The sequence below is a fragment of the Callithrix jacchus genome, chromosome X, assembly GCF_049354715.1.
Source record: "Callithrix jacchus isolate 240 chromosome X, calJac240_pri, whole genome shotgun sequence".
NCBI lineage: Eukaryota > Metazoa > Chordata > Mammalia > Primates > Cebidae > Callithrix > Callithrix jacchus.
This window is the reverse complement of record NC_133524.1, coordinates 63660790-63675196: the sequence shown is the minus strand read 5'-3', so window position 1 is coordinate 63675196 and position 14407 is coordinate 63660790. Positions and strand designations below refer to the sequence as shown.

The following is a 14407-nucleotide window of genomic DNA, read 5'->3' as shown; positions in this document are numbered from 1 at the left end:
TTTCACTGTTTATCCAGTCAACATTCAAGAGCCAGTTGTTCAGTTTCCATGAGGCTGTGCGGTTCTGGGTTGGTTTCTGAATTCTGAGTTCTAACTTGATTGCACTATGGTCTGAGAGGCTGTTTGTTATGATTTCAGTTGTTTTGCATTTGCTGAGCAGTGCTTTACTTCCAATTATGTGGTCAATTTTAGAGTAGGTGTGATGTGGTGCTGAGAAGAATGTATATTCTGTGGATTTGGGGTGGAGAGTTCTGTAGATGTCTATCAGGTTTGCTTGCTCCAGGTCTGAGTTCAAGCCCTGGATATCCTTGTTGATTTTCTGTCTGGTTGATCTGTCTATTATTGACAATGGGGTGTTAAAGTCTCCTACTATAATTGTGTGGGAGTCTAAATCTCTTTGTAAGTCATTAAGAACTTGCCTTATTTATCTGGGTGCTTCTGTGTTGGGTCCATATATGTTTAGAATCGTTAGCTCTTCTTGTTGTATCGATCCTTTTACCATTATGTAATGGCCTTCTTTGTCTCTTTTGATCTTTGTTGCTTTAAAGTCTATTTTATCAGAGATGAGAATTGCAACTCCTGCTTTCTTTTGCTCTCCATTTGCTTGATAAATCTTCCTCCATCCCTTTATTTTGAGCCTTTGTGTATCCTTGTATGTGAGATGGGTTTCCTGGATACAGCACACTGATGGGTTTTGGCTTTTTATCCAATTTGCCAGTCTGTGTCTTTTGATTGGTACATTTAGTCCATTTACATTTAGGGTTAATATTGATATGTGTGAATTTGATACTGCCATTTTGATGCTAGCTGGCTGTTTTGCCCATTAGTTGTTGTAGATTCTTCATTATGTTGATGCTCTTTAGCATTTAGTGTGATTTTGGAATGGCTGGTACTGGTTGTTCCTTTCTATGTGTAGTGCCTCTTTCAGGAGCTCTTGTAAAGCAGGCCTGGTGGTGACAAAATCTCTGAGTACTTGCTTGTTCACAAAGGATTTTATTTTTCCTTCACTTTTGAAGCTCAGTTTGGCTGGATATGAAATTCTGGGTTGAAAGTTCTTTTCTTTAAGGATATTGAATATTGGCCCCCACTCTCTTCTGGCTTGCAGAGTTTCTGCCGAGAGATCTGCTGTGAGTCTGATGGGATTCCCTTTGTGGGTGACCCGCCCTTTCTCTCTGGCTGCCCTTAGTATTTTCTCCTTTATTTCAACCTTGTTGAATCTGACGATTATGTGCCTTGGGGTTGCTCTTCTTGCGGAATATCTTTGTGGTGTTCTCTGTGTTTCCTGCAATTGAGTGTTGGCCTGTCTTGCTAGGTGGGGGAAATTTTCCTCGATAATGTCCTGGAGAGTATTTTCCAGCTTGGATTCATTCTCTTCATCACATTCTGGTACACCTATCAAACGTAGGTTAGGTCCCTTCACATAGTCCCACATTTCTTGGTGACTTTGTTCATTCTTTTTTGTGCTTTTTTCTCTGATCTTGGTTTCTCGTTTTATTTCATTGAGTTGATCGTAGACTTCTGAAATTCTTTCTTCTGCTTGGTCAATTTGGCTATTGAAACTTGTGCATGCTTCGCGAAGTTCTCGTATTGTGTTTTTCATCTCCTTTAATTCATTCGTATTCCTCTCTAAGTTATCCATTCTTGTTATCATTTCCTCAAATCTTTTTTCTTATCTTTTTTTAAGTTTCTTAGTTTCTTTGCATTGATTTAATACATGTTCTTTTAGCTCACAAATATTTCTCATTATCCACCTTCTGAAGTCTAATTCCGTCATTTCATCACAGTCATTCTTTTTCCAGCTTTGTTCCCTTGCTGGTGAGGAGTTATGGTCCTTTCTAGGAGGCGAGGTGTTCTGGTTTCGGGTGTTTTCCTTTTTTATGCGCTGGTTTCTTCCCATCTTTGTGTATTTATCCACTTGTCGTCTGCGTAGTTGCTGACTTTTCTATTGGGTCTCTGAGTGGACACCCAGATTGTTGGTGATGAAGTATTTCTGTTGCTTGGTTTTCCTTCTACCAGTCTAGCCCCTTTGCTGTATGACTGCTGAGGTTCTCTCCAGGCCCTGCTTGTCTGGGGTGCACCTATAGCAGCTGCAGAAAAGCGAGGGATGCTACCAGTTTCTTTTTCTGCTATCTTTGTCCCAGAATGATGCCTGCCAAATGTCAGTCTTTTAAATATAGAGGGGTCAGGGAGCTGCTTGACGAGACAGTCTATACTTTGTAGGAGCTCAAGTGCTGAGCTGTGAGCTCTTTTGTTCATTCAGGGCTGATAGGCTGAAAAAAACCCTTTTTTTCTCAGATGATCTGTCTGGGCGGGGGAGGGGTTGAGGCTTTCCTTGTGAGTGTCCGCCTTGCTGTCCTGCCCAGCTAGGAGGCAGTCAAATCACTATTTTTTTCCGAGGCTCCATCCTGCTGTTGTGAGGTTCGCCCTGTTGCTGCAGGCTCTGCTCTTCTGCTGCAGTCTCCGCCCTGTTGCCACGATCTTTGCCCTGTTGCCATGGGCTATGCCCTGTAGCAGAGTCTCTCTGTTGAACCGGGTTGCTTTGGCAATGGCAGGCTACGTCAGCAATGGGCGTGTACCTCAGTGGGGGCTGATTGCCTCAGTAATGGTGGACGCCCATGGATCTGTGCTTTAAGAAAACCTCCTCACCGGGAGGGTTTGGAATCGCTGTTTTGTTTGTCACACTGTGCTAGTCCAAACGCTTTGTCCTTGGGATTTCCTGGGCTGGCTCATTGCCCAAGTCCCATTCAGTCTCAAGTTTAGCCCTCCCAGGTCTCAGTTTGCTGGTTCAACAGGGCACCCATAACAGTCATGTCGTTGGCTCTTAGTCACTGCCTCAACTTCAGATCTTGTTATTGGTCTAGTTTTGGTTCCGACTTCTTCCTCGTTTAGGATTGGGAGGATGCAAGTGTCCAGGAATTTATACATTTCTTCCAGGTTTACTTGTTTATATGCATAGAGTTGTTTGTAATATTCTCTGATGATGGTTTGAATTTCTGTGGAATCTGTGGTGATTTTCCCTTTGTCGTTTTTCATTGCATCTATTTGGTTATTCTCTCTTTTCTTTTTTATTAATCTTGCTAGTGGTCTTTCTATATTGTTGATCTTTTTGAAAAACGAGCTCCTTGATTTCTTGATTTTTTGAAGAGTTTTTTATGTCTCTATCTTCTTCAGTTCTGCTCTGATATTAGTTATTTCTTGTCTTCTGCTAGGTTTTGATTTTTTTTTTTTGATCTTGCTCTTCTAGCTCTTTCAATTTTGTCAATATGGTGTCAATTTTGGATCTCTCCATTCTTCTAATGTGGGCACTTATTGCTATATATTTTCCTCTAAAGATTGCTTTAAATGTGTCCCAGAGATTCTGGTATGTTGGGTCTTCGTTTTTTCAAAGAACTTCTTTATTTCTACCTTCATTTCATTGTTTATCCAGTCAACATTCAAGAGCCAGTTGTTCAGTTTCCATGAAGCTGTGCAGTTCTAAGTTAGTTTCTGAATTCTGAGTTCTAACTTGATTGCACTGTGGTCTGAGAGACTGTTATGATTTCCATTCTTTTGCATTTGCTGAGGAGTGATTTACTTCCAATTATGTGATCAATTTTAGAGTAGGTGTGATGTGGTGCTGAGAAGAATGTATATTTTGTGGATTTGGGGTGGAGAGATCTGTACATGTCTATCAGGTTTGCTTGTTCCAGGTCTGAGTTCAAGTCCTGGATATCCTTGTTAATTTTCTGTCTGGTTGATCTGTCTAATATTGACAGTGACATGTTGAGGTCTCCCACTATTATTGTGGGGGAGTCTAATTCTCTTTATAAGTCATTAGGAACTTGTCTTATATATCTGGGTGCTCCTGTATTGGGTCCATATATATTTAGGATCATTCGCTCTTCCTGTTGTATTGATTGTTTTACCACCATGTAATGTGCTTCTTTGTCTCTTTTGATCTTTGTTGCTTTAAAGTCTATTTTATCAGAGACGAGAATTGCAACTCCTGCTCTTTTTACTCTGAATTTGCTTGGTAAATCTTCCTTCATCCCTTTATTTTGAGCCTTTGTGTAACCTTGCATGTGAGGTGGGTTTTCTGGATACAGCAGTCCGATGGGTTTTGGCTTTTTATCCAATTTGCCAGTCTGTGTCTTTTGATTGGTGCATTTATTCCATTTACATCTAGGGTTAATATTGTTATGTGTGAATTTGATCCTGCCATTTTGATTCTAGCTGGCTTTTTTGCCCATCAGTTGATGCAGATTCTTCATTTTGTTGATGCTCTTTAGCATTTGGTATGTTTTTGGAGTGACTGGTACTGGTTGTTCCTTTCTATGTGTAGTGCCTCTTTCAGGAGCTCTTGTAAAGCAGGCCTGGTGGTGACAAAATCTCTGAGTAGTTGCTTGTTCACAAACGATTTTATTTTTCCTTCACTTCTGAAGCTCAGTTTGGCTGGATGTGAAATTCTGGGTTGAAAGTTCTTTTCTTTAAGGATGTTGAATATTGGCCCCCAGTCTATTCTGGCTCATAGGGTTTCTGCCGAGAGATCTGCTGTGAGTCTGATGGGCTTCCCTTTGTGGGTAACCCAACCTTTCTCTCTGGCTTCCCTTAGTTTTCTCTCCTTCATTTCAACCCTGGTGAATCTGACAATTACATGCCTTGGGGTTGCTCTTCTCATGGAATAACTTTGTGGTGTTCTCTGTATTTCCTGGACTTGAATATTGGCCTGCCTTGCAAGGTTGGCGAAGTTTTCCTGAATAATATTCTGAAGAGTATTTTCCAGCTTGGATTCATTCTCTTCATCACATTCAGGTATACCTAGTAAACACATAGTCCCACATTTCTTTGAGACTTTGTTCATTCCTTTTTGCACTTTTTTTCTCTAATCTTGCCTTCTCGTTTTATTTTATTTAAGTTGATCTTCGACCTCTGATATTTTTTCTTCTGCTTGGTCAATTTGGCTGTTGAAACTTTTGCATGCTTCAAGAAGTTCTCCTTTTGTTTTTTTCAGCTCCATCAATTCACTCATATTCCTCTCTAAGTTGTCCATTCTTGTTATCATTTCCTCAAATCTTTTTTCAAGAGATTAGTTCTTTGCATTGAGTGAGAACATGTTCTTTTAGCTCACAGAAGTTTCTCATTATCCACCTTCTGAAGTTTGATTCTGTCATTTCATCACACTCATTGTCCATCCAGCTTTTTTCCCTTGCTAGTGAGGAGTTGTGATCCCTTATACGAGGAGAAGTTTTCCGGTTTCAGGTGTTTTTCTCCTTTTTGTGCTGGTTTCTTCCCATCTTTGTGGATTTATCCACCTGTCGCCTGTGTAGTTGCTGGTTTTCAGATTGGGTCTCTGAGTGGATGTCCAGGTTGTTGATGATGAAGTTATTTCTGTTTCTTCGTTTTCCTTCTAACAGTCTGGCCCCTCTGCTGTAGAATGGCTGAGGTCCACTCCAGGCCCTGCTTGCCTGGGGATCACCTGCAGCAGCTGCAGAACAGTAAGGGTTGCTACCAGTTTCTTCTACTGCTATCTTTGTCCCAGAATGATATACTCTTTCAGTATACTCTTTCAGTATACGGGGGTCAGGGAGCTGCTTGAAGAGACAGTCTGTTCTTTACAGGAGCTCAAGTGTTGAGCTGTGAGCTCCATTGTTCATTCAGAGCTGCTAGGCAGGCATGTTTAAGTCTGCTGCAGCAGAACTCATAAACCCCCTTTTCTTTTCCCAGGTGCTCTGTCCTGGGGAGTTAGGGCCTTATTTATGAGTATCTGTTGTGCTGCTGCCTTTTTTTTTCAGGGCTGCCCTGTCCAGCAAGGAGGCAGGCTAGTCACTGTCTGCCTGCAGAGGCTTTGCTGAGCTACTGTGAGCTCCTCCCTGCATCCGGCTCTGCCCTGCTGCCCTGTGAGATTCCCTGCAGTCCTGTTTATATAGGTGTGGTTAGAACTGCCTCGGCGATGGTGTCCCACCTCTGTAATGGTGGACTCTTTCTGTTATGGTGGGTTGCCTCTGCAACACCAGGTTGCCTCGGCAATGGCAGGGTGCCTCAGCAATGGCGGACTACCTTTATAGGGGTGGAGTGCCTCAGTAATGGCGGACGCCCCTCCCCCACTGAGCTGCATCATCCTGGGTTCATCTGTGCTTGCCATAAAGCTCTCAACCCCGAGCATTTCCAATTGCTGTTTTGTTTGTTTTTGTGGGAATGGGACCCACTGAGCCTGATCACCTGGCTCCCTGCCTCAAGCCTTTTTTTATTTTAAGTTGAACAGTTGACTCTCTCCCAGGTGTTCCAGTTGCCTGTTGAAAGGGCACCAGGATCTGTGTGATTTCCCATGTGGCGACCCACTGCACCAGCTGAAACAATGGCACTGCCCAGGAATCTCCTGGCCTGGCCCCCTGTTTCAGACCCATTTAATCAGGTGAATGGGTGAATCTGCCTTCTCAGAGTGCCAGTTGCCAGCTTAAAAGGGCAACCTGACCAGTGTATTTTGTACGGAGATCCACCACACTGCAGCGCCGGCAAAACAGCCGTGCCGGCTGAAACACCCACGCTGGCAACCCATAGTGCTCCTCCACCTGGGAATCTCCTGGTCTGTGGGCAATAAAGATCCATCTGGAAATGCAGCGTACACTCACCCTCTGCGCTTTCTCTGGGAGCTGCAATCCTGAGCTGCTCCTAAAGGGCCATCTTGGATCGAAGAACTCTTTTCATTTTCTGGATGCTGTCTTTTGAAACACAAACATTTTTAATTTTTAAATTTTGTTTACATGTCATTGATCCATTTATCTCTTTTGTTCTTGTGCTTTTGTTGTTATATCTAAGAAACCACTGCCTAATACAGTGTCACAAACATTTACATTTATATTTTCTTATGAGAAAAACATTGATTATAGAATTTGTATGTTTTCTTATAAAAAAAGTATTATAAGAGTTTTGTATTTTTAACTCTTAAGTTTAGGGATTTAGTCTATCATGAGTTAATTTTGTATATGATGTGAGTTAGGGGTCCAATTTGATTTTTTTTGCATGTGGATATCCAGTTTCCCCAACAACACTTTTTGAAAAGATTGTTTTTTTCTTATTGAATTTTCTTGACACTCTTAAAAAAAAAAAATCAGTGAACGATAGTATAACAACTCAATTTATAATGGCGTCAAATTAAAAGCAGCCCAAAGTTTGCCAAGAAAAAATATATAAATCGTGGTATATCCATACAATAGGCTACTACACAACAATAGTAATGAGCAAATGTTGCTGAAAAAAACATAGTGGATAACTATCACAGATGTTATATTTAGCAAGAGAAACCAGAAACAGAATAGTGCATCTTGTATGATTCAAATTTATGTGAATTTCAAAGACAGGTAAAACTAATCATAATGATAGAAGCCTGTGCTATACTTACCTGAAGAGGGGCTGACATTGACTGGGAAGGGGCATGAGGGAGCCTGCTGGAGTAATAGAAAGGCTCTGTGTATTTATCTGGTTGGTGTTTACATGGGCATGTACTCATGAAAAATTTATTGGTTTACTTAATCTTTGTACTCCTTGCTATGTATATGTTGTACTGCAGTCAGAAACAGACAAAAATTCCCAGCATGTGACCCACATGAATTTTTAGAGCACTTCCACATTACCTCATCTGATGTCCAAACTACTCCTGAGTTACGCAGATCAGATATTCTCTGGGCAAGTTGGGAGGTTGGAGGCATTATTTCAGGATATAGTTAGCAAACAGTACAACTGTGTGGGCGATGGGCTTTAGCAGAATCAGAACCCCACCATATATTATACTTCATGGGATTGAGAAAAGAGGCATCTGCCACTTCCCTCCCTCTTCCCAACCCTCAGTAATGCAAAGAGAACACAATCCCATGTCATAGTTGGGGTGAAAACAAATTTTCTTGAGCAGTCACAACCTTAAGTTGTGGAGTTGAGAGGGACTGTTCTGTGGAAAATGATATGCTATTTCATAAAGTCCATAATAACATCCTCGCTTACTTGCAAATCTGATTTTATTTCCTTTGCACTTCCATTTCAAAGACAATTATCTCAGAAATGTTTCCAAATGTTTGTCGACCAAGTTAATCCTATACAGGAATGCCTTGATTAAAAAAATCTAGCAAACACTTAGAACAATGTTTCTTTTAGCCAAGGTGGCTTAGGCACTGAAGGTATCTGGAGAATCTTTTTCTTAAGCCTCAGGTCACTGGTGGTTGCGATTAATGAGTAGGAAACTGATATAGTGGGACCCATCTTAAACATCGCCTTCATGCTCCAGCTGAAATGGTCAATAAAGAAACTTAGGTGCCTTTTCCTTTTCTTCCCCACACATCCCAAGGGTAACAAATGTGCACTCCTTTTGCTATAAACCTCACTCTTCTGAAGAGGAAAAAGGGAACCTGCTAATTACCAAGTGTCTCATATGTATCAAGTCCTATACTTGGTCCTTTAACATTTATTATTGCATTTAATTTTCTAAACTACTGTACAGTATATTATTTAAACCTCCATTTTCCCGATGAAGAAACTGATGCTGACAAGGGTAAAACAATTTGTTTGAGGATGCACAATTAAGATTCAAACCCAAATCTATATGTCCCTAACTAAGAGCTTTGCTCTTTTCTTGATGTGAGGTTACTACTATTGGTTGCAAAGTTATTATCTGAAAGAGAAATAACCTAGGTGGCTAGATACATATGCATAGTTAGCCACAGTCCAGGGAACGAAGCATGTGGACAAGCTAACAAATAGTAAGCACTGTTGAGGTACACAACCTCTGCCAGGTTCATGGCTAGGCACTGGGCATGCAGTGGTCTCTACTCTTGGGAATTTTATAGGTCTGTCTATATTGTCAACTTACCCAGAAGTTTAGAGGATTCAGCCACATTTTTTGTGATACTTTGGAAGAGTGTCTAGCTGCAGTATGGGATACCTAAGAGTAGCTCTAATTTTCTGAAAGCGTAATTGTTCTTTTACTTTATTTTTTTAAAGGTAGTTACATATGCTTCAGTAAACTGTTGATTACAGGGAAAAATTGATATAAGGTCTGACATTATTCCTGGATAATGACATTTAACCCTCATTAGGTAGTTTTACACATACACCCTGACTTCTTCAAAACAGTCCAGAGTCTATGATTTTGTACTCTTTAATAAAGCCAAACAGGAAGCAATCCCTTTGAAAACTGGCACAAGACAAGGATGCCCTCTCTCACTACTGTTATTCAGCATAGTACTGGAAGTTCTGGCCAGACAATCAGGCAAGAAAAAGAAATAAAGGGTATTCAATTAGGAAAAGAGGAAGTTATATTGTCTTTATTTGGAGATGACATGATTGTATGCTTAGAAGACACCATCACCTCAGCCCCAAATCTCCTTAAGCTGATAAGCAACTTCAGCAAAGTCTGAGGATACAAAATCAATGTGCAAAAATCACAAGCATTCCTATACACCAATAACAGACAAACAGAGAGCCAAATCATGAGTGAACTCACATTTACAATTGCTACAAAAAGGATAAAATACCTAGGAATACAACTAACAAGGGACGTGAAGGACATTTTCAAGGAATATTACAAACCACTGCTCAAGGAAAGAAGAAAGGACACAAACAGATGGAAAAACATTCCATGCTTATGGTTAGGAAGACTCAATATCATGAAAATGGCCATACTGCCCAAAGCAACTTATAGATTCAATGCTGTCCCCATCAAGGTACCATTAACCTTCTTCACAGAATTGGAAAAAAAAACACCTTAAACTTCATATGGAACCAATACACAGCTGCATAGCCAAGACAATACTAAGGAAAAAAGAAAAAGAAAAGAAAAAAACACACAAAGTTGGAGGCATCAGACTACCTGACTTCAAACTATATTACAAGGCAACAGTAATCAAAACAGCATGGTACTGGTACAAACAGAGATATAGACCAATGGAACAGAACAGAGGCCTTTGAAGTAATGCCACACATATAGAACCATCTGATCTTTGACACACCTGTCAAAAACAAGCAATGAGGAAACGATTCCCTATTTGATAAATGGTGTTGGGAAAACTGACTTGCCATGTGCAGAAAGCAGAAACTGGAACCCTTCCTTACACCTTATACAAAAATTAACTCCAGATAGATTAAAGATTTAAACATAAGACATAACACCATAAAAACCCTAGAAGAAAACCTAGGTAATACCATTCAGGACATAAGCATGGCCAAGGACTTCATGACAAAAACACCAAAAGCAATGGCAATAAAAGCCAAAATAGACACGTGGGATCTAATTAAACTAAAGAGCTTCTGCACAGCAGAAGAAACTTTCATTAGAGTGAACTGGCAGCCAACAGAATGGGAAAAAAAATTGCAATCTACCCATCTGACAAAAGACTAATGATATCCAGAATCTACAAAGAACTTAAAAAAATTTACAAGAAATAAATAACTCCATCAAAAAGTGGGCAAAAGATATGAACAGACACTTACGAAAAGAAGACATTTATGCAGTCAGCAAACACATGAAAAGCTCATCATCACTGTTCATTAGAGAAATAGAAATCAAAACCACATTGAGATCTCATGCCAGTTAGAATGGTTATCATTAAAAAATCAGGAGACAACAGATGCTGGAGAGGATGTGGAGAAATAGGAACGCTTTTACACTGTTGGTGGGAGTGTAAATTAGTTCAACCATTGTGGAAGACAGAGTGGCGATTCCTCAAAGATCTAGAAATAGAAATACCATTTGACCCAGCAACCCGATTACTGGATATATACCCAATGGATTATAAATCCTTCTATTATAATGACACATGCACACATATGTTTATTGTGGCACTGTTTGCAATAGCAAAGACTTGGAACCAACCCAAATGCCCATCAGTGATAGACTGTATAAAGAAAATATGGCACATGTACACCATGGAATACTATGCAGCCATAAAAAGAATGAGTTCATATCTTTTGCAGGGACATAGATGAAGCTGGAAACCATCATTCCCAGCAAACTGACACAAGAACAGAAAACCAAACACTGCATGTTCTCACTCATAAGTGAGGGTTGAACAATGAGAACACATGGACACAGGGAGGGGAACATCACACACCAGGGCCTGTGCAGGGGTAGGGGACTAGGGGAGGGATAGCAGGGGATGGACTATAGGGGATGGATAGCATTAGGAGAAATACTTAATGTAGATGACATGTTGATGGATGCAGCAAACCATCATGGCGCATGTATACCTATGTAACAAACCTGCACGTTTTCCACAGGTACCCCAGAACTTAGAGTATAATTAGAAAAAAATAAAAATAATTTTTAAAACGTCAATTTGTTAAACTTCTAATGAAAGATAATTTAATTTGTATGCTTTGAATAAGCATGATGAGAAAAAAAGAGGGAAAGGCTCTCTGTTCATTCCCTAAGTCTTGATATGGGGTTTTGGAAACAAGCCTGCCTTGCCTAGACAGAGGTTTCAAAGCCATGGTTAGAGACATGCTAGGGTTTAGGCCACATGTTTATTAGGTGGGTTGAGCTCTGGAAACCAAGTGAAATGAGGTGTCTCAGACCATCAAAAGCCAGCAGCAGCTTGTCATGGAGATTTTAAATGCCTACTATGGGAACTTAGTTCAAGAGGAGGGCTACTTCTTGGTTCCTGACAATATTTTTCTGTTTTGTGGGCAAAAGGGGAGATAAGAACGTTGTCTAGATCAGTATCCTGGCCCTGTTACTGTGGCATTGAACTTCCTGGTCATGAGGGATATGAGAATACTGAGTTTTTTGTTCTCAGTGAGAAGAGTACATAGCAAGGGGAGGGAAGCATGCCTACTGAGGTCAATACCATTGGCCGGGGAACAAATCAGCACAGAAGAGAGTATGTTTATCTTTTGCAAACATGGATCTTGTAGCCCAGTTTCCTTTGAATGAAGGAATGGGAAAGAATGGCCCAGTTGTTGATGGAAAAAGGTGCACTTAAGCAAGAATGCCAGCTAGGATGACTTAACCTATCTCTTTTGGGGACCTTTGAGTGGAAGAGTGGTGACCTCTCAAGGTACACATGTACACTCTCCTCTCTTCTGACTTAAAGTACACATTTAGGACCTTTGACACTTTTAGAAACCACTTGAAATTCACCCCAGTATGAGGTCATGAGTAATTAAAAAATACCTCATGCTACCTTTCTTTTTGAGTAGGATAAGCCCCATGTATGAATTACTGGAACCCCTTCATTAAAATTCCTCTTTGTAGAAGACAACCTTTCTGAATACTTAACTCTGCCTTATTTTGTATAGCTCTTCAGAATGGTTTGATGGACCTTAGCAGCTTTAATCCTTCCAAGAGCTATGTATGGTAGGTGAAGAACATGCTATCCCTTTTGCTTATATTAAGTAATCAAGGCCAAAACAGATAAAGTGATACGTCACAGATTGCAGGTTGAAAAGGTAAGAGCCAAGTAGGGTGACCAATTATCTCACTTTGCCCAAAACTATTCCAGTTTTAGCATTGAAATTTCCATGCTCTAGGAAATCTCTTCATCCTGAGCAACAGGATTATTGGCTATCCTATAGCCAGGATTGGAATCCAGATCTAATTTTCAGTCCAATGCTAGTTCTACTGCCATATGCATCTGTCTTCCAAGAACTTATCTGAGTAATGTTTCTCTTTCTGTGAACCTTAGTGCACTAAGATATTTCTACATGCTGGATCATTCTACCCTCCCATTCTGCCTAGGACAGAAGCAATGGCAACTAGTGCCTCCGAGGACCACTGTTGTCAAAGAGAAACCATGTTTTAGCTTTCTCAATTACAAAATAAAGATGATAATCCCTATACTGCTGACCTCACATGGATGTTGTATAGATCAAATAATAATAGGTGTGAAAGTAGTTTCTAAATTGTTATGATCTGTTCACACATGAGGGCTTGTGAGTATTCTGTACCCCCTGGGCAGAAGCCAACTCCTTGTCTTATTATTCTCTTTACAAATTCAGCTCCTGGTATAGCCACTGACTGTGAATTTGAGCAAATAGCTTGGTCTCTTTGCCTCAGTTTCTTCATCTGTAAAATGTAGCTAATAATAATTCTTAACATAATTGTTTTGAGAATTGGATGAGTTATTACATGCAAAGCATTTACAAGAGTTCATGGCATATGGTCAGAACTATATAAGCATTAACTCTTTTGTGTTCGCTTCCTCAGCCCCACTGTCTCAGAGCCAGAGACTAGATTAAGAGGACCCAGAAACCAAGTGACATGGAAGCCACTACTTACAGTCCCTTTGCACTAACTCCCTAGTTCTTATGTTCTGTACCCACAGCCTTCCCACCATGGATTGCCAAGAAAATGAATACTTGGACCAATGGGGACGGTGTGTCACCTGCCAGCAGTGTGGTCCTGGACAGGAGCTATCCAAGGTAAGTTCTCCTTAATCAGTACACTTATTTTTGTCACAAATTAGGAACCAGCCTGGCAACTGAAAGAGGCCAAGATTAGGGGAGTCATCCCTACCTATGACTGATCCAGTTCAACAGGTAAAACCTGGGATCCACAGAGTATGCAATATCAGTCATGGTTCCAGCATGAAGTCAGCCTAGCAGGATCATGGCCAGGAGAGTTTCCATGAGATAATAGGGTATTTCAAGAAGAGATGTCTTGTGCAGAGATCCATGAGGACTGTTAAGCATTAGGGAAATCTGTTAGCTAAAGCAAAGCCACACCACATGGTGCTGAAGAGCCAGATATCAGATCTTAGGAATCAGAAAGGGAGAAGAACCAAGTAGTGCAGATTCTCTGAACTCCAGCCTCTGTTCTAGAGGATCTGCACTACTGCAGAAGCTGTGCAATGAAGAATTTAGGGATGTGGAACCAGGGAGGGTCTAAAATCCCAATTAAAGATAAGGATCAGAACAAAATGACCAGCAAGGCAGAGACTTCATACAACCTACTTGTTTTCAAGCCTGGATCTGCTTAATTGTTCTTTCCTCAGGTCCTTTGTTGGTCCCTGAACCTGGGAGTGATATTAAATTTTGGCTGCAGCTGGGGCTACAGAGTCCAGAAGCAGATAGCTAGCAGATGTTTTCTACATACTCATGCCCTATTTTATGCAATTGCTTGTTCATTCAGCAATTGCTTAATGAACTCTTGCAGAGTGACAGGCATGTTTGTAGATACCATAGATATGGAAAAATGGACAAAAATATTTGTCCTCATGGGCATTTTACTATTAGTGAAAAAAATAATAATTGAGACACATACACAGATAAATAAAGAATCTAGATATGAAGATATGAGAAGAATCAAATTAAGGTGATGTGATACAGAGTGACTGGATGGCTACTTCAGCTTATGAAACAGGGAAAGGTCTCCCTAAGGAGACACCCTCTGAGGAGAGGATACTAGTGCAGAGTCCCAAGGTGAAATGAACTAGGCATGTTGAAG

General features: G+C 40.6%; 1 protein-coding gene across 7 annotated transcripts in view; it reads left to right on the top strand.

Annotated features, from left to right (window-relative positions):
• The window catches only part of EDA2R (ectodysplasin A2 receptor), a 52025-nt gene that overhangs the window by 17100 nt on the left and 20518 nt on the right, over window positions 1-14407 (top strand). For all 7 annotated transcript variants that reach the window (XM_003735750.7, XM_078363368.1, XM_078363372.1 and 4 more), the window contains exon 2: window positions 13287-13383. In XM_003735750.7, the coding sequence (XP_003735798.3) occupies window positions 13297-13383 (87 nt within the window). In that variant the 5' untranslated portion in view covers window positions 13287-13296. The remainder of the gene's footprint in view (window positions 1-13286; window positions 13384-14407) is intronic.